The 20,800-nt window shown below is 47.7% G+C and overlaps 1 protein-coding gene across 2 annotated transcripts in view; it reads left to right on the top strand.

The window, feature by feature from the left end:
• Positions 1-20,800, top strand: part of SMOC2 (SPARC related modular calcium binding 2) — a 236,946-nt gene that overhangs the window by 59,261 nt on the left and 156,885 nt on the right. For both annotated transcript variants that reach the window (XM_008973594.4, XM_008973595.4), the window contains exon 2: positions 12,434-12,605. In XM_008973594.4, the coding sequence (XP_008971842.2) occupies positions 12,434-12,605 (172 nt within the window). The remainder of the gene's footprint in view (positions 1-12,433; positions 12,606-20,800) is intronic.

Here is a 20,800-nt window from a genome sequence, read left to right on the forward strand (position 1 = left end):
GAGTGGGAGCAAGAGGCCTGCCCCAGGAATGTACCGTTCTCTGGACATTCATGGGACAAATCCCCGTTAGGAGCCCATGGTCTTGTCAGGAAAACCTGGCTCAGATGAAGTGAGAGACAAACTCGGTTTTCGGGTTATTCAATCATGGCCCTGCATTGGCAGCTAAGAATTCTTAGTTTTGAGGTCTCCTTACAACCACGTTTTGCCCCCCACAAAGCAAAATAAATGGACACAGTCAGAACTGTGATGATGGGGGGTGCTGAAGGGCTATAGGTGATATTTAGAATAAAATGAGGTCTCACTGCCTTTAGATGGAGACATAGGGCTGGAGGCTGCCTGGACTTTATGCAGAGATCAGAGGCCCCTGACCTTTACGACTGGGCCATTTTGTCATACTTTTAACCCACGGGACTGCACGGCCGCTGCCCATACAGGGGAGCCGTTTCTCTTCACCAGTGTGAGTGGGAGACAGGTGATCTGTGGAGCTGCCTCTCGGACATATTGTTTCCAGCAAGGATCTGCCTTTCCGTTTCCTATTTTAAATCCTTCAGTTATGCCTCTCAGTGGAAATGATTTCACCGAATAACACAGTCTCCACTGAGGTTTGGCTAAGAAACAAATTATCTGGTATCTCGGCGTTTGGATGCATTTCCCTGGCTTTCCAGGTTACTCTCATATTCTGTAACATGTATTTTAGTGTAATTTGCTCTAAATGCTTTGAAATGAGCAAGAGCCTCAGAAAAGAAACTCTGGCTGAATGCCTTTGAAAATGTCACTTCATCAGCAAACGCATTCACTATTCCAGGGAACCCTAAGGACAGAGAGGGAAAGGGTGTCTGTCCAGCGGGTAGTTTAGCTGTGCCAGAAAATGTCCAGGCTATCAGCGAATATGTGAATTATATACTGTAATAAAAACAGAGCTACTTCTTCAGTAAAAGAGGTCAGGTCACTGGGGTTGTCTGTGTCCCTGGAATGGTAGGGGAGCCGCTCTTTTCTGATCGCCCTTCCTGCTGCGGGCTGAGTGGTGAGAGAGCCACAACATGTGACTGTGTTGCATGAGGACGGCCAGGGCCCATAGCCTGTCTACTGCACATGGAAACCCTGGGTCCTCCCAGCCCTACGAGTCAGAGTCTCTGGGGGGACGGCCAGAGCCCATAGCCTGTCTACTGCACGTGGAAACCCTGGGTCCTCCCAGCCCTACGAGCCAGTCTCTGGGGGGACGGCCAGGGCCCATAGCCTGTCCACTGCACATGGAAACCCTGGGTCCGCCCAGCCGTACGAGTCAGAGTCTCTTGGGGGACGGCCAGGGCCCATAGCCTGTCCACTGCACATGGAAACCCTGGGTCCTCCCAGCCCTATGACCCAGAGTCTCTGGGGGGACAGCCAGGGCCCATAGCCTGTCCACTGCATATGGAAACCCTGGGTCCTCCCAGCCCTATGACCCAGAGTCTCTGGGGGGACGGCCAGGGCCCATAGCCTGTCTACTGCACATGCAAACCCTGGGTCCTCCCAGACCTACGAGCCAGTCTCTGGGGGTGGAGATGGGAATCCATTGCCCGGGAGATGGTGCTGCATGCTGCCGCTGAGAGCCACTGGGATTCCAGGTGCCGTTGGGCATGTGGGAACCGCAGTCCAACGTGTGCTTCATACTTACTTTCATGGTTGATTTGTACTTTTATTTTCAGATACTTCTCATTTAACCTCTGTAATCTTGTCACTGGGTAATCACTCCCCAGGTAGCATGTTTGCTTTTGCTATCAGTAAAGGTCGGAGTTTATCTGATCTTTTGTGAGTTGCAGCCCAGAGACCGATGAGCTATACATGAGCTATGAAGTGTGCGGCAGATGGGGCAGTGATGAGAGTCAAACCTTCAGGTTAGAAGTCAGATCAGTTTCTTCCCTATATGCCTACAGCAGAGAATTCCAGCTGTGTATTGCCTCCCAAAGTGTTAATTGTCTTCTACATGTGAAGGAAATAAGTTTATGTATTTCCAGTGCGTATATTTTTATGTCAATTGGAAACTACTACTTTATATCCAGTCATCCTGTAATTTTCCACTGGGAGCCCGTGAGGAGCTACACATTTCATTTTTTTAACTAGAACCAGTAGGGGACTGTGGAGCAGACTGGCCCTGGGGTCCCACGCTGACCAGCAGTGCAATCAGGAAGGAGTGAGTTAATTAATCACTCTGTTTCCATGTTCTTCTCCGCACAATTGGACTAATGATAGCATTTAATGCAGAAGATTGTTAGGTTAAAGGTACTAATGCAGTAAAGTGTTTAGAACAATGCCTGGCCCGGGTGCTCAGTGTTCAAGCTGTGAGCAGGGAAAGAGGCTAACAGAGATGAAGTCCATGCCGGGTGCAGTGGCTCATGCCTGTAATCCCAGCACTTTGGGATGCCAAGGCAAGTGGATCACCTGAGCACAGGAGTTCGAGGCCAGCCTGGGCAACATCCCAAAATACAAAAATTAGCTGGGCATGGTGGCCCCTGTAGTCCCACAGCAACTCGGGAGGCTGAGACAGGAGAATCACTTGAACCCAGGAGGCAGAGGTTGCAGCGAGCCCAGATCGCCCCACTGCACTCCAGCCCAGATGACAGAGTGAAACTCTGTCTCAAAAAAAAAAAAAAGAAGAAGAAGAAAGAAAAAGAAAAAAGAGATGACATCCAAAGAGGGTTGAGCCAGAGAAGGGGAGACTGAAGTAGGAGGAGAGGGAACTCTGAATGCTGGAGGTGTTTTGTACTTGGTGTTGGCGGGTCTCCTGTTGACTCGGGTGGAAGGACAGCATTCACGCGTGGCACCTGACGGGGTCCCTCACGGAGGTGTTGTAGGGTCTCCGCGTGGTCATGCCCCGTGTTCTTGCACTCATTTTCTCCAACACCTTCTCTCGGCCCTGCTACTTGCCCCGGTGATTCTGTAGGGACCCCGGGCGGCTACGCGAATGTGCCTCTGAAGACAACACTCTTCACTGAGCTGCAGCTCTGGCCAGACACTGCTGGACTCCAAGGCCATGTGGGTGCACAAGCTTCTCTACCTCCGAGGAGGTACCGTCCATGGGCTCAGGAGCACTGGGCTTAGAGTCCATGCCCATGCATTCCGCGTCTACAAGGGTACTGCTCCACAGTGGCGGCCAAGGACGCACATGAGTGCTTCACACTCATCCAGGGGCATCTCGATTCTCACTGGGACCCTGGATAAGAAGCACTTTTGTAGCTAAAGCAATGAGGATGGTGCCTGAGGCTGCATGAACCCCCTGGAACCCTTTTAAGTGACCAAAAGCATGACAAGACTCTCCAACAGAGTGGGCATTGCTTATGAGAGGGGAAGTTCAGCTGTGTTACAGTATTTCATAGGGGACTTGTACAATCTACCTTGTGCCTCTAAACACCTCTGACCCATAAGAATCGTGGCCGGATGCTAAGGATAATCTTCCATTGTCATTGCCAGAGGTAATTATTGCATTAAGGTAACACCATCCTCATCATATCTTATTAGGAAGAATTTTAGAATAACAGAGCTCTTACTGAATCTCAAATAAAACTGGATTGGAACAATGAATAACCTAAGAGATTTCTTAAACTATCTCATAAATTACTAACGGGGAGGAAAAACATCCATTTTCGTCATTGAAATTAACATGGATGTGGAGACAGGGAAGGAAAATAAACACAAAATAAATGTTTTGGAAAAGGAGAAGAGACTTGCAGAGCAAAAAGTACAATAAAGCATCATCCGTCCCTCGCTGCGGTGCCAGGAACCTGCATTGTCCATCCCTCGCTATGGGGCCAGGAACCTGCATCATCCGTCCCTCGCTGCGGTGCCAGGAACCTGCATTGTCCATCCCTTGCTATGGGGCCAGGAACCTGCATCATCCGTCCCTCGCTGTGGGGCCAGGAACCTGCATCATCCGTCCCTCGCTGCGGTGCCAGGAACCTGCATTGTCCATCCCTTGCTATGGGGCCAGGAACCTGCATCATCCGTCCCTCGCTGTGGGGCCAGGAACCTGCATCATCCGTCCCTCGCTGCGGTGCCAGGAACCTGCATTGTCCATCCCTCGCTATGGGGCCAGGAACCTGCATCATCCGTCCCTCGCTGTGGGGCCAGGAACCTGCATCATCTGTCCCTCGCTGCGGTGCCAGGAACCTGCATTGTCCATCCCTCGCTATGGGGCCAGGAACCTGCATCATCCGTCCCTCACTGTGGGGCCAGGAACCTGCATCATCCGTCCCTCGCTGTGGGGCCAGGAACCTGCATCATCCGTCCCTCGCTATGGGGCCAGGAACCTGCAGAATGTGAAGTGCCCACTCTGCAGAATGTGAGGTGGGGGGAAGATGGAACCAAGAACTCTAGGAAATCCTGGGTCAGGGGACCAAAAGCCAGTAAAGCATTGGTAAATGCACTTATAAAAAGTTCCAGGTCCACTAAAAAACAATAAAGGCAGTGTGGTAAACAGAGAAACAACCACGGCCTCAGGGCTCCTGCTTTCCTCTGGGATCTCCATACCCAACAGCGTCACCCAGGGTTGGCTGGGGTTCAGCCTCGCTTGGTTGTGTGTGCATCCTGAGAGGCCCGTCTTGGTTCCCCACAGAAGGTGGGAGCGTCTCCAGGCGTTTGGTCCTGAGGGGGGCTGCCTCGCCTTGGCCACATCCTCCTGCACATCCCTTGGGTCTTCCCGCTGGCTGCAGATACCTCACTCTGGCAGCTCTGTGCAGGGCTGAGCCCCTGCCCTCTTTCCTGCATCTGCCTCCATCTTTCCCAGGCTTCCTGAAGAAACCTGCTCTCTCTTCTTGAACTTCTAATTTAGCTCCCTTTTTACTGCACACTTCTCATTTTCTCTTCGAAAATGATCACCAGCAAGAGGATCCCTTAGTGCTCACACAGTAGAGTTGAAATGGCAAACATACCCTATATTCATTTAAATGGTAGATAAGCAGGACCTCTGCTCCAAGGGCTGCTTGCAAATAACATCTTCATATCTTTTCCAAACACTTTCTTGTGCACTATCACATTTTGTTTTCACGATCGTCTTTATGAAACAGGAATCCTTGTTGTCACCTCCATTGGACAAGTGAAGAAACCAGAGCTCACATGGCTCCATACACATCCCTGGTCACTTTGCTCTTCTGCCATCGCCAAGGTCAGCATGTTCCCTTCGACCACAGAGCCTTGCCAGCCCGATGGCCCTCCATGCCCTGCATCTGCCCACAGCCACCTTCTGCGTATTTATTGGGTTTGTGGCTGTAATCTAGTCATGCAGATTAAAACAAATTCATCTCATTCAATCGTTTGCTCTTGGTTTTAAGGTCCTATGGGTACCCAATAAATAGAACAAAAAGGCAAAAGGGGGTCAGGAATGCCGATGGGACCTACATTATCAACACTTTCCTAACTCACTGAGTTATTTCACTCAGACTCTTAAACTTACTAAGACAAGCTGCCTTTGAAAAGCTGACGCCCAGTGTCTCTGATTCATGCCTCACTTTTTTTATTTTTATTTTATTATTGTATTGTATTGTATTGTATTGTATTGTATTGTATTGTATTGTATTGTATTGTATTGTATTGTATTTTGAGACAGAGTCTCGCTCTGTCGCCCAGGCTGGAGTGCAGTGGCACAATCTTGGCTCACTGCAACCTCCACCTCCTGGGTTTAAGCGATTCTCCTGCCTCAGCCTCCTGAGTAGCTGGGATTATAGGTGTGTGTCACCACGCCTGGCTAATTGTTTGTATTTTTAGTAGAGATAGGGTTTCACTGTGTTAGCCAGGATGGTCTTGATCTCCTGACCTCGTGATCTGCCTGCCTTGGCCTCCCAAAGTGCTGGGATTACAGGTGTGAGTCGCCGTGCCTGGCCTTTTTTGTTTTTTTTGTTTGTTTGTTTTTGTTTTTGTTTTTGTTTTTGTTTTTTTGAGACAAAATCTCACTCTTGTTGCCAAGGCTGGAGTGCAGTGGCGCAATCTCTGCTCACTGCAACCTCCGCCTCCTGGGCTCAAGTGATTCTCCTGCCTCAGCCTTCCATGTGGATGGATTACAGGCACCCACCACCATGCCCAGCTAATTTTGGTATTTTTAGTAGAGACGGGGTTTCGCCATGTTGGCCAGGCTGGTCTCGAACTCCTGACCTCAGGTGATTTGCCTGCCTCGGCCTCCCAAAGTGCTGGGATTACAGGTGTGAACCACCATGCCTGGCCACCTTGCTTGTTTTCTAAATGAGCAGAGAGCACTTACGTCACGTCTCCACAGTGAGCTCCTCCTGGTGAGTCTCCGTGCTCCTGTGAGGCACCTCCATCAGCAGGGCTGTGCTGAGGCTGGGAAGCAAATGCCCTCCCCGCATGGTGATTTTCTTCATGGTACTCGTCCACATATGGAAGAGCTCATTATTTTATCCTCACAGCTACCTCAAAGGTGACAAGGTATTATTACTCTCATTTTACAATTAGCAAATTGAGTGTCAGAGATTGCACGGGTGGAAAAATGCAGAACCAGCATTAACTCTCCCCTGTTGGTGCAGAGCCCAGCGGCACCACCCAGTTGTGCTAGGGACATGATGCCGGCTCAGTGCCCCGCAGAGGCTGTGGTGGCCAGAGCCCAATGTTAATGCCCCCAAACTGAGCATCTGTGACTCAGTCTAGTGCATCAGGGAGGATCAAAAAAACGCACCACAAAATTGGTGAGATCCTGTGCAGAGTTTGCTCGTTGGCCTCATCTGTGTCATGTTGAGGACAGCACACTCCCCAGAATCCTCTGCCAGAGGGAGGAGCCCAGCACCTCCTTGTTTTCTGTTTGAACCCCGGTCTCCTCAGGTCCTCAAGTGATGCCAGTACATTAATTTGAGAGGCACTGGCCACCACGATGACACACGAGGCCTGCTTTCAGTGGCATCCTTTCCGATTTCTTCCTACTGCTGGCCTTGACACATCCACGTCTGTGGATTTGCCCTGGGATGCCAGCTCACATGGCTTCTCATCCAGCTTCTCTGGGTTCCTTAGATCAGCAGTCCCCAACCTTTTCGGCATGAGGAATGTTTGACATTTTTTCCATGAACTGGTGGGTGGGGGATGGTTTCCAGATGATTCAAGCACGTTACATTTATTGTGCACTTTATTTCTATCATTACATTGTAATATATAATGAGATAATGATGCAACTCGCCATAGTGTAAAATCAGTGGGAGCCCTGAGCTTGTTTTCTGGCAACTAGATGGTCCCATCTGGGGGAGAAGGGAGACAGTGAGAGATCATCAGGCATTAGATTCTCATAAGGAACCCGCAACCTAGACCCCTCAGATGCGCAGTTCACAATAGGGTTCACACTGCTGTGAGAATCTAATGGTGCTGCTGATCTGACAGGAGGCGGAGCTCAGGGGGTAATGTGAGCGATGAGGAGCGGCTGTAAATACAGATGAATACAGGGTTGGGGACCTCTGCCTTAGGTCATCTTTTAGGAAGCAGCAGATATCCCCCCAAATCAGCTTTGACTAATCTTCCCTCTGAGCCGCTCAGGCACCTGTGTTCTTCCTTATACAGCGCGGTCATTTGTGGATGTACATTTCTGCCCTCTGGATTTTCAGCTTCACTAGGGCAGGCTCTTCTTCAAAATCCCATCCTCCTGGAGGCTGGTAGAATGCCTTTTACAGAGAGGGGTCACTTAATAACTATTTAATACATTCAGTTCAAGCTGGGTCTGACTTTTGAGCTAACTGGAAACATGAGGCTTTATTCTTAAAGACCGGGAGCAAGAAGTCGAAGACAATAAAATACTGAAGTTAAGGGTTTCTAAAATACATATAAAGTGGTGCAGCTAACTTCCATCAGATGCCAGATGAATGAGTGAATGAAATGTCCATCTCTCAGATGCTGGATGAATGAGTGAATGAAATGTCTGCCTCTCAGATGCCAGATGAATGACTGAATGAAATGTCCATCTCTCAGATGCCAGATGAATGACTGAATGAAATGTCTGTCTCTCAGATGCCAGATGAATGACTGAATGAAATGTCCGTCTCTCAGATGCTGGATGAATGAGTGAATGAAATGTCCATCTCTCAGATGCCGGATGAATGAGTGAATGGAATGTCCGTCTCTCAGATGCCGGATGAATGACTGAATGAAATGTCCGTCTCTGGGAGAAAATGTCCTGTGGAAAGTTATGTTTTCCTTTAGCATTTAAGTTTTGTATTGCAGGCTCTGAAACAGGATTTCCATATTTGCTTGGAAGATTTAGGTTCTGTGTTCTAAAAGAGTAGGACCCTGTTTTCTGAAATCTGAGGAAGTCCAGGCTTTAAAATGGAGAAATGATTCTTTAAAACAGGCTTGAGTCTGTAGCCCCTCTCCCACCTGTCCCCAGTGACTTTCAGAATTGTGCAGGCTCTTCACGCACTGGGCCTCATTGCCAGTGCTGCCCTGTCTTCTGTTCAATCTCATTTCTTCCTGTGTGCACCTCCCACTAAGAAAGCAAACACGTGGATGCCATCTATTTTCTCTTGGCCTATTATTTAGAAAGTGTGCACTTTTGAGAATTTTTTTTTTTTTTTTTTGAGACAAGGTCTCACTTGCCCAGGCTGAAGTGCCCTGGTGCATAGTCATAGCTCACTGCAACCTCCAATTCCCTGGGCTCAAGTGAGCCTCCCACCTCAGCCTCCTAAGTAGCTAGGTCCACAGGTGCTCATTTATTGTGCACTTTATTTTGTTACACCCCCATACCTGGCTAATTTCCCCCCACCCCTGATAGAGACAGAGTCTCACTGTGTGGCCCAGGCTGGTCTCAAACTCCTGGCCTCAGCAGATCCTTCCACCTTGGCCTCCCAAAGCTCTGGGATTATAGGTGTGAGCCACTGCACCTGGCCTTGCAAATCTTACAGCTACAAGAATTATGTATTTCAGAGGCAACATTTCCTTAATGTCTTCTTATGCCACGTTATCTCATATAGTCAGAGACGTATTTAATCAATATTATAAGGAGAAATTTTAAACAAGTTAAGATTTGAAGAGTGCTTTTACCTATTCTGTAAATGGTTTTTGTTTTAATCTTTTTCTTCTGGCCCAAACCCAGTAATTTATTAAGAAGAAACATAGACCATGACTTTGATCCATTGAGTCTGTCTGACTGGTTTTCTAATGTGTGAGCTACTTGGTGTCCACAAAGACACTTCCTGTGCCCTCCCCCCCACCACTTCCTTACACCTGGGCTCCTTGCACCTGTGCAAATAGCACTGCTTCGTGGAAATCAAAAGAAATGAGAAACCCCTGCAATTGTGGGGGTTTTTTTAAATAAAGTCACTCGATGTCCAGTTGATTGCATTCTACATTTAGCAAAGTACTTTTTATCTTGAATTAGTTTTAAGACTCTCAACCAAGTTCTTTTAACACATAGTGAATTCTTTGGAATAGGAATATTTATTTTTCTTGAATGGGCTGTTTATTAATGAGCACAACTTAGTTAAAAGCTTATTTTCTTACATGCACTGTCTCCTGTGAAATTTAATTGCTATTAAACAGGAGGAAGGGGAGAAACATGTCCATAACCTGTGTGTTCTCTTATCCCTGAGAAATAACACTTCCATTGCTAGTTCCACACCAGTACATTATCAAGAATTATGGTCAAATTCCAAATGCCTGGATGCTGGGTGCTTTTATTTGAGAAAAAATGTCGAGGCTGTCTCTTTCCCTTTAGAGAAAATGATAATTACAGCGTCTTACCTAAGTCCTCAGCATCTCCTCACTTAGGGTTTCAGGAAATACATAGAGACCACCTCTTAAACATAAAAATGAACAGGATTTAGGTTATTCCATCTTTTCATCTACAGTAGGAGACAGCTATTAATAGGGCCGGCCCCTGTTTGAAACGAAGGCATCTGGGGCTCCTACTGAACACACTGCACGTTCATGTTTTCTTTCTGTTTGGAACAAAGGCTCCTGGGGCTCCTACTGAACACACTGCACGTTCATGTTTTCTTTCTGTTTTCTTCCCTCTTTCTCGGTGCAAAGCTGTGCTGCCCCAGCCAGCTGTGTGCTGTGAGAACGAGGCTGCTGAGATCCTCAAGTACCTGTGAGGCGCCTGTGACTCGCAAGCATTTTATAAGATCCAAGCAACGTCTCAGCGGGTGGAGGACCTTCCCAAGGCACAGCACCCGAAGGTCATGTCTCCCAGGAGCTGCCTGCCCCCAGGGCGCCCCCACTGCTGGAAGAGCTCAGTCAATGCATGTTGGTGACATGAAAAATGTGGTTGAGACTCATCTGTGGCAGAAGTCAACAGAATGTATTTATGTGCCGTCTCTGCCCTCTTTAAATGAAAGCATACATATTTGCAAAACCCTGAAAGGCAATGATCTGTTTTCACTTGTGTCTTAGCTAAAACAAACCTGAATCATTTCAGCAGGTGAGCTTATTCTCAGGAAAATTAGAGCACGCTGTTTGAAATGGAACAATTGTGAAAAATAGCTCCCTCTGAGATGGCAAAGGCCCCATCACCTCTGGGTGCCGCTCACCTGTCTCTTGGCTCCAGCCTTCATCCCCACATCTGGGCAAGGCCACTGCCAAGTAGCTTTGTGAGCTCCAAAACACACAGGCTTACCTGTTCTTAGCCACACCTGCCACTGTCACGGTCCTCAGGTTGGGAGGTCTGAGGACCCCGCCTGGATTTCTGGTGAGGTCTGGGGCTCCCCACGGGCCATCCGGCCCCTACAGCATCTTGTGTGCCCTACCTGGCTTTGAGTCCAGCTTTGGCTTTTGGCTAATCTCTGTTTTTAATTCTTTTATCGGCGTGAAGATTTAAAAAAATTGTATGTGTAACATTGGGCAAATTATTTAAAGTTGATAAATTTCCATTAAAAAAATCACAGATTGATTCCTTCCACTGCCCATCAAGGTCACCGTAGTTCCTGCAAAACTTGGGTCAAGATTTATCTTCAAGATAGCAGAGCAGCCCTTTTTAAAAGAACTGAGACTTAACCCACAGTGGTGCTGACAGCCCTATGTGACAATAATATAAAAGTGAGTGCAGTTTCCACAGCCAGCCTTGCCGAGTTAGCTCCACTGACACAACCCACCTGGTGATCCGCAGCCACAGAGGGGTACAATGCTGATTAGCTGGGCAAAGCTAGCCTTTAAACAGAGCCAGCTGAGATGCAGACTTCAAGGCGGAAAGTTTCATTAGCTTCTCAAGGAATGCAGCATCCTGAGTTGATGAATTTCTTTTTCCTCTCTTACTGGTAAAGGAGCATGTTGATGAGGGCCCCCCAGCTTCTGCTGAACCTCAACCCTATTTTCCCCCTGCTCAAACTGGAAGAGGGATTGGACCAGTGCTCTCTTTATCTCCACAAATGTCCCTGGGTGAACAATGCCACATAGCCCCGCTCACGTGCACACCATGCCCAGAGGGCCACGTACTACCATAGCCTATGCTCTGCCAGCCACAGCTCTGTGCATTTCTTTCTTTCTTTTTGTTAATGCATTGTCTATGCTCTGAATCAAGGAGAACACCCCTTGGGGCAGGTGATAGTCTGGGGACCAAAGGCCTCTGACAATCCTGTTTGTCCTGGAGCACAGACGCTTCCTCAGGGTCACCTTGAGCTTCACCTTGGTGTCTGGTGTTTCGTCTGGCCTGATGGAGGCCTGGACGGGACTAGTGGCCGGTCAGGAAGTGGCAGGACACTGATGACTTGTCCAAGGAAAACACACGGAGCCAGCACGCCCAGATCGTAGGCTTCCCTGGGGTCTGGTGAGCTCCGAAGTGTGTGTCAAGCTGTAAAAGAGCAGGAGGGAGATGAAGGGCCTGGGGCCACCATGGGAACTGCGGGAGCACACATGGCCATGAGGTGATCTCTATGGCCTGCGGAGAGGATTCCTGTGCCTTAGGCATTTTCAGAGAAATACACAAGCTTCCTCTGGGCCATGAGGTCACTCATTCATTCAACAAACATTTATTCAAAGAACAATAGTCCAATTGAGTGCAGTATAGTCCAATTGAATGTAGATGAAATTGTGTGGCACCATTTAAATCAGGAAGGATTCCCTCCCATTTCCAGATAGTGGACATTCCTGATACTTGTCACTTCCAAAAGAATGGTACAATGTGATGAATGTGGAGGCAAATTAGTCAATGAATTCACAAAAGGAAAACATTGCTACTCAGACTTTAAGGGTTGAACTAGGCACACGTGCACCCCCTTCAAAGATCAATGATTCACATGTTGTTCTGTGTCAGACGGCCGATATTGATGTAGAGAACTTCCAAATTATCTAGGCTTTTGAAACAGACGATGGCTAAAATGTTCAGAGGTGCACGTGACGCTTCTGGCAGGGATGAGAACCGGGTGGTGTTATCCCTCAAGCTTTCATTCCCTGACCGTGAAGTGGCCTGAGGCAGCCTTCTGTTTTCTGCTGCTCTGAAGAATGTGTCTTTAAATTTGTCTGGCTTCTTTTTTTCTCCTTTAAGTTTTTGAGAGTGGATCAAGATAAAGACAAGGATTGTAGCTTGGACTGTGCGGGTTCGCCCCAGAAACCTCTCTGCGCATCTGACGGAAGGACCTTCCTTTCCCGTTGTGAATTTCAACGTGCCAAGTGCAAAGACCCCCAGCTAGAGATTGCATATCGAGGAAACTGCAAAGGTAAGCTGCTGTTTGATCATTCATCCAAAGATGGGTACATCCATCATCAAAATGAATGCAAACATATTTTCATACTTGATAACTTTTTACATTTACCAACTCGGGTTTATGTTGACTTTTTTTTTTACAGCACGTAAGGAAGAAGAGTAATTTCTATGAATTTTAAGAGCAGTCTTTTTTTACTTGTCTAATATTCTTTTCTTAGAATGCCTTATTCCACCATGAAAGAAATTTATCCAAATATTTCAGTTTTTTCCCCCAAAGTCTTCTAAAATTATTCTCAATAAGATTTCTTTCTTTCTCATTTTTCTTTTTAGCAAGTGGGATGTGTACAATAGCACGTGTGCAGTTTTCAGCGATTTTTTGGTGTTGATTTTATACTCTCAATTTTCCCAATTTAAGAATTAGATTCAGAGTTAAGAGTCTAATGCTTAGAGCCAAAGATTGAAATGCTTCCTACATCAATGAAGGGTTTGATTCAGCAAAAGATGCTGATGTTTCAGAGTTATTTTCAGAAAGAGATTTACCTTGTTTGTCATAGTATCTAGGAAAAAAGACCACAAGACTAAAGATGCCTTTGAGATGAAGTTCTGCATCATCTGGCAGTTAGCTTCAGCAGTCCTCTTAAATGAAACAAAACAGTGACCACACTGCAAACCAGCGCTGAGTGCAGTGTCTAGGTCCCTGATTACCCAGGTGTGGAATAAGCTTGCTCTTCCTTTCATAATGCAATATAATACCAGGTAAACAGATTTCAGTTACTTTTGCAGACGACAAAGGCAGAATTTTGCCATGTTCTTTAGGCCTGAGAGTTCTTCCTACTGACATTATGAGGACATTCCTATATACAGTCACAAGGATATTTTGCTCCATGACAGACTGCATGTCCAACAGTAGTCCCATAACGTTGTAATGGAGCAGATGTAGAAACCTGTCGGATGGCGCTTGATATTGGCATTGAGATCAAGTAGGGGAAATGACTGATGTTCAGTAATGATGCTGGGACATTCTGTTTTCCATATGAAAAGAAAAGTATATAAATGAAGATGTATATATCATCTAAGTGTGTGTAAGTACACTCTATGATGTTCACACAATGATGAACTTGCCTAAAGGTGTGTATTAGTTTGTTCTCACACTGCTAATAAAGACATACCCAAGACCGGTACATTTATAAGGAAAGGTGTTTAATTGACTCATAGTTCTGCACAGCTGGGGAGGCCTCAGGAAGTTTACAATCATGGCAGAAGGGGAAGCAAACACATCCTTCTTCACATGATGGCAGGAAGGACAAGTGCCAAGCAAAAGGGAAAAAAGCCCACTATAAAACCATCAGATCTCATGAGAACTCACTAAGACGAGAATAACATAAGAGAAGCCACCCCCGTGATTAAATTACCTCCCACTAGGTCCCTCCCATGACACGTGGGGAACTACAGTTCAAGGTGAGATTTGGGTGGGGACACAGCCAAACCATATCAGGGTGATTTCTCAGAGTGCGTCCCTGTCATTAAGAAACATGTGACTTTACCCAGATTTAGAGCTCTGAAAACAAGGAACAGCATAAACTCCCTCTGGAGCCTTGGTCTTTGCCCGGTGGCAAACTCAACCCCTATGCATTTATCTGCCAGCAGTGTGCACAGACTCCGGATTTAAAGGCCAGACTCCTGTCCACATGCACCTGTGGCTTTGCCCATGACAAATGGCTATTCATTATCAAGGGTTTTTTTTTTTCTGAAATTACAGTTTGTTCAAAGTCAGAGTATTTCAGGATGCAGCATTTAAAGGCTACACAAATGCCAGGTATGGGGCACAGTAAGTAGGCAGGTAGATTCTCTAGTAAGTGTCCCTGGGAAGATGATTGTATTATACTTCTGAGGACACAAGAGAGAATGGTGCTGTGGAGCTTAAAGTCCCGTTCTGGTTTGTCGGTCAGATGCTGTTTCTAAAGTGTTTATCACGTGATGGTGTTATTCTCCCCTCATGCTGGGGGAGTCATGAAGACCCCAGGACAGAAGCCCACTCAGAGGGTCCTCTGAGGACCGACAGGAGGGCCGTAGGTAGAGCCAGGCTGGCAGGGCTGAGTGCTGGATCCCGGAGTTTGCACTCTCCTGTGGGAAATGGAAAGACACAGGAAGTCATGGGCAGAACAGGGATGGATGCAAATTGCCGTTCTGCACGGCGCATGCTTCCCTGAGCTCACCAGGCTGCCCCATCCCAGCACCCGCCTTGTGCCTTTGTCCAGGGGTGCCAGACCCCAGCGTCACCAGCACGATTGCAGTGAGTCTTGCTGTGCTGAAGCCCTGGCGTGCTTTAGAAAGGACCACAAATGGAGGGGTGAGCTACTTTCAAAGGGAAAATGGAACTTTAATTCACTGATTAACCTCAATATGCTACTGAGATTGCAAGGAACAAAATGCAGTAAAAAATTATTTGATTCATACTTTAAATGAAGTGCAGTGGCAGTATCATAGCTGAATCCCAAACACAAAGTTTAAAGATGCTGACATGAACTTAGTGGGACAGGTTTGGCAAGCACCACAGCTTGTGGCCTGGAATGCTCGCTGCCAGCTTGTGGAACCCACCCCAGACCTCAGGATCCATTTCAGAGAGCTGGGCTCTGGACACTCATCTGTTTGAAACAGCTCTGGGGGACTCTGGAAAACCACTTTCTATGGCCTGAGGGAGTGCCAGCCCCTTCTAGAAACAGCTAACATCTGCTGATGATGCCACACATTGACCCTCCAGTGTACCCGCACGCTGAGGAGCTGACTCCATCTAACTTTAGCCCAAATAGAAAACAACAACACTTGGAAAATGTGTGGAAGTGAAAGATCTATATATATACAAATTTCACTGTAGTAGAAAAAATAGTTTAAAGTTATTTAAAACACAGATGTGAAATATCTTTCTATAAAACGTCCATAAAAGTAAAGACAACATGATTAAAATTGAAAGCATTTGACATTCTTTCACTGAATTATATACTTGTATGCACTATTTACATTAAAACACACATTGAAACTTTGACTATAGTAGCAGCAATAGCTGCTCCAGCTTTCTTTGTGGTGGTAGGGAAAATAGAATATACCATTTAAAATAAATGATGTTTTGTAAATGACTGATTTATTTTTTTCCCTAAGCATCCATTCTTATCTCAAAGAAAAGGAAAATAATTTGTTGAATCTAACGTACCTGAAGTTCTATAGTTCTATATCACTATTCTGTCCTTATAGGTTTTTTTTTCTTAGCAGACATGTAGGTTTCAGTAAACTGTACATTATTTTAATTTTAATTCCCTTGGTGAAAACTTGGATGAAATATCTTAGAGTCATTCAGTGGGAGACACACACACACAAATACACCAACACAAATACACACACACACACATACACACACACATAGACACTCACATAAACACACACAAACTCTTAGTTTATTCAAGTGGACAACTGATATTTACTAAGCAGCTTGGTTCTATGTGATTCTAAAACTTTATGATCAATTTGCTTCAACCTGATTCTTTCAATAAGTCGTGACATTTACTTGATATTAATACATTCGGTAAATTGGCGTTTTCTTCTTACTGAATGATTCCTTGAAGAGCGCTGAGGCTGCGAGTGAGTCCATGCTGTTCTCCATCAGATAACCTCTCAGGGAGCTCGTCTCTTCATTTGATTCAGTTCAGCCCTGGGTGCCCCAGAACTCAGGGACTGTGTAAGAATCTTTATCCCTGGCAGCATCCTCCAGATGGGAACTGACTGGCCTGCTTCTAGCACTGGAAACAGTTTCACGTGAGATTTTCAACAGGATCCCAGATGCTCCCAACACCCAGCCTGTCTTCAGACTCTCCTATGAGGTGGACGGCTAGGGCCCTCGGGGGTGGCAGGACACCTCCCTCCACACAAGGGCCAGCCATGGGGCACACAGCGGGGCGCACAGGGGGCCCTCATGGGACTTCTCCAGAGCCCGGTGGTGCCTACTTTGTGGGGTCATAAGCACAGGACCCCAAAGTGCTGACCCCACCCAGCTTCCCTAGCCTGCCCCAACGCTGCAAATTTGTTTATTCTGCATCTGAGAAAGAACAAGTCAGTCTGTTTCTTTGGAGACCAGCTACTTCTTTAAGAAGCATCTTTCAGACTCAAGGACACACATCGCCCACCAAGAACAGTGTGTCTCGTTCCACACACTGAATGAATGTCTCCTTCCACTGCCGATACTCTACTGCAGGAAGTCTTGCTTCGTTGGCTAGGAAGGACAGTGGTGCCTTGGACAGCTGTCTGGGGATAACGTGATTTCCAGCATGCTTCACCCGGGAAACCGCACGGCCATGGGTTATGGAAAGTCGGCATGGAGCCGGGTACATGGCTTGAAGGAAGCATGTTCTTCTTTCCTTTGTGTCTGACCGACGTGTGTGAGACTCACACTGGAGAAAGACTCAGATGTGATTTGATGCCTTGGCTGTAGTTATAAATCTCAGCTATCTGTGCTGAGAAAGGAGAAACAATTTAAGAATAAATTTAAATATCAGATGATGTACTCTTCAGAGAAGTTTTTACAAGTGATCGCCTATGAAGTCTTAGCTTGTGGAAACAAGCGCTGTAGAAGTGGGGAGGTCACAGCACCTCATTAAACTTGGAATTTCATCTTCCCTTTTCTTGCCGTGTTCCCTTAGATAACTCCAGTCGGATATGCCATTGAAAGGCCGCGAAGAAGCTTCCGCTTTAGCCGTAGCCTTTGAGGACGAGCATGTGAGGGATTTCTTAGACAAAGGAGGGACGATGGTTGGTCCATCTCTCTGGGTGGAAGCTCGACACCTGTGACCCTCTCTGGATTGTGGGCTTTTCAGGTGTCTCCCCAGCATGTGACTTCGGATCTTTGCCATACCCAGCTGCAGGGTCACAGTGACATTCTCTTTGGACAGGGAGAACAAATGTCAATTAAACACAGATGTCCTTTTTGGTAATATCCTTGTTTATTTGTGCCTGCATCTAAGCTAATTTTTCTGGATGATTATTTCAATAGGAATTCTCATTTATGTTACTGAAGAAGTTTTATACCATAAATGATGACACACAAACAAATATAAGGGAGAAGTAGGCAAAAATAAAATGGACCTAACCAAAGTAGGTCTCACTTAAATCTAAAGGATTCTGTTGGAAAGAACGCACAGACACCTGGAGTCTTCAGAATCTCGTGTGTGTGGTGCTGCAGCTGCCAAGGCAGCAAACATGACAATCAGTCTGCGGAGAGATTGTTCACCGTGCATTACAGATCTTGAAATAACTGGGTGTCATGCTCCTCTGATAGTCTAGATTTGGATGTGGGGCTGGGCTCGGAGAGGCTGCGTCCGCTTTCTGCCCACGTGTTGCCTCCAGTTAAGTCTGTTCCCTACTGGGGGCTGCCTTTGAAAAGGGGCTCCTGCCTCCCGTCTGCAGTTGGAGTTTTCCTAAAGAAGCAGCCTCGCACCTGCATCCTGGCTCGTGGCGGAAGACGGGCCTTGCCCTGAGCGGCCGGCTCCTTCCTAGGCCTTGCCCTGAGGGGCCAGCTCCTTCCTCTAGGCTGTCACACTGTTAGTCACTTACACACTCATCCCAGCATCCAGCCTGTCCCAGTGCTGCAAACGCAGCAGTAGGGGCTCCCGGGGAGCAGGAGCAAAACACACTGAGCCCAGGACGGGTGAGAACAGACACGGGGCTTGGTGTCTACTCAGCAAATTGTGCTTCTGTTTCCCTCTAAGAGTATAAATATTGCACATTCCACAACAAAACCCAGGTTGAGAATTTTCTTCCCTGAAGGTAAAAGAGGGAGCACAGGATTGTCCCTTTAGATCATTCGTGTAATACAAATAAACCTCCAGGTTTTCTCTACGTGATTCCTGGAGTGGGCGCTGGCTAGTGTAGCACAGTGTCGCCTCGGCACATAAGAGGCTGCGGCTGTCTTTAGCATTTTGGGGGCATTTTTACATTTTTGGTGGGTGATAGTTCTATAGGCCTGTCTCTTTTGGATGTACTATTTGGAAACAATTCAAATAGTTTAGTCCATGTTTGATTAAATTCGATTTAAATGTTTTGCACACTTCACACAGTGATCTAGCCATTGACCTTGAATAGAACTGCGGTAGTTCACACTGATGCATTTTTCTCATATTTTCATAGAAATTTGTGGAGTTTGTGTTTTCAGAACTCTGCACACACATTAATATTTTTCTTTTGATCTGAGACTTTTAGGACTGTCTTTCTTTTCAACAAAATCTCTGGCATTCCATAGAAAAGCCAAAAAAAAAAAAAAAAGCCAAATGCCAGGAGAACTTGGAACTATTTTGAGATTTCTGGAAACAGATATTGGACAAAAGCAGCTTCCTTGGAGATCTGAGGACCAAGAGCTTCTGAACGGGCGAGTCTGAGTGAAGGGAACATGGTGACAAAGGCTCTAACATCCACCCATCGCTCTGTGCATCCATCTCTGAGGCTGCAGAATGACCTCAACAGCCCTCAGCAAAGCGGCTGGGACTCAGCCAGCATCTGGCACACATGAGGCCCACGGTGCAGGAAGTCCACAGGTATCACAATCAGATTCGAATCTCCACAAGATGAACACACATGCTGTTATTATTAAGATTATTAGGTGGGCAGATCATGAGGTCAGGAGACCAGCCTGGCCAACATAGTGAAACCCCGTCTCTACTAAAAATACAACAACAAAAAAATAGCCGGTAGTAGTGGCAGGTGCCTGTAATTCCAGCTACTCAGGAGGCTGAGGCAGGGGAATCCCTTGAACCCGGGAGGTGGAGGTTGCAGTGAACCCAGATCGTGCCATTGCACTCCAGCCTGGCGACAACACTGAAACTCCGTCTGAAAAAAAAAAGGTTACTGCCACGATGAGGTTTAGAGACTGTTCTTTCCGTTGGTGAACCCCTGGAGTGATACACGCAGAAGTTTACTCCCATGGCCAAGTGATGGTTGTAACAGGAATCTAACTGTTGGTTTTGGGGCCGCTCATCCAAGTTCGCTGTGCCATGACAAGGCGTTTCGTGTCAGCCCTTCCCGGGAAAAGCTCCTTTCTTCAAGGTTGCCCCAGACAGTCAGCTGTGAGGCCTCGCTCTGAGGCCTGTCTGCGGCTGTCTCTCCGGCATTCTCTGCAGCTTTTGCAGAGCTGGGGTGGGGTGGGGACCACTCTGCCCCTGTGGCCGGCGGTGCCGTGGCTTGGCTGTGAGGCCCAGCAGGGGTTTGGGGTGGCACCTTCCCAGGCCTTCTCAAGCCGCCTCACGCCTGCTCCTGATGCTTCCAGAGAGGAACAGCGGGCAGCAGTGTCTCCGGGAGGAAAGCCAGGCGGCTTCACGTCTGATGTGGGTCGAGGTGCAGCTCCTTCCACTTCCCAGCGTGGACCTGAGGGGCTGCCCTGCCGGGGGAGCAGCTTTGCCATCCTTTGAATCAGCAGCGACAGCTCTCGGGCTCCGAGGCCAGGCGCTGCCTAAGAAGCCAGAGCCATGGGTGTCTCACACTCCAGAGGAACCAGGCCTCCCCGTGGGGCTCCGTCCACGTGCTCTGCTCCTTCTGTTGCAGTTTTCCTGAAAGCACAGCAGTGGCCCCTGCGGCCCGCAGCTTCTTCTCAGCACCTGTAGGGAGGAGGACCCTGCCTTTTCCTCAGCTGGGGCTGGGCAGACTCTGACGGGTGAGGCGCTGGCAGCACGTGGGAACCGCCTGTGGGGGTGAAATGCAGGGGCCTGGGCGGTGGAGGGGCCTGGGCGGTGGAGGGGCCTGGGCAGTGGAGGGCGGGCTCTGCAGGTGTCCCGATGCCCAGCCCAGCTCCAGACTCTCAGGGCTACAAGCTGAGGGCGCCGGAGCGCGAGCCTGGGCCAGGGGGCTCTGTCCTCGCGTCTCTAGAACGAGGAGCCAGTTCAGAGAAACCCAAAGAATTCTTTCTCTCTGGAGGTTTTCCCATCACATGAGTGTTTCCGTCGAGCTCTTCCTCGTACTCAGTGGCCTAGAAACAGGCCAGAGAGCTCCACACCTGCCCGTTCCTCGGAATTCCACAGCCTCGCCTTGGAGGAAGCGGGAGTCGCGATGTCCCCATGAGGCTCCTTCACCCCCGCACAAGCGCCCGGGGCCGGAGTGTCGCCTGGCTCCTATCGGGCAGCATCGATCTGTTCATTTTCCTCAGAGAACGGGCATTTCCACGAAGGAAATCTGTGC

Source organism: Pan paniscus, chromosome 5, assembly GCF_029289425.2.
Source record: "Pan paniscus chromosome 5, NHGRI_mPanPan1-v2.0_pri, whole genome shotgun sequence".
In the NCBI taxonomy this organism is placed as follows: Eukaryota; Metazoa; Chordata; class Mammalia; order Primates; family Hominidae; genus Pan; species Pan paniscus.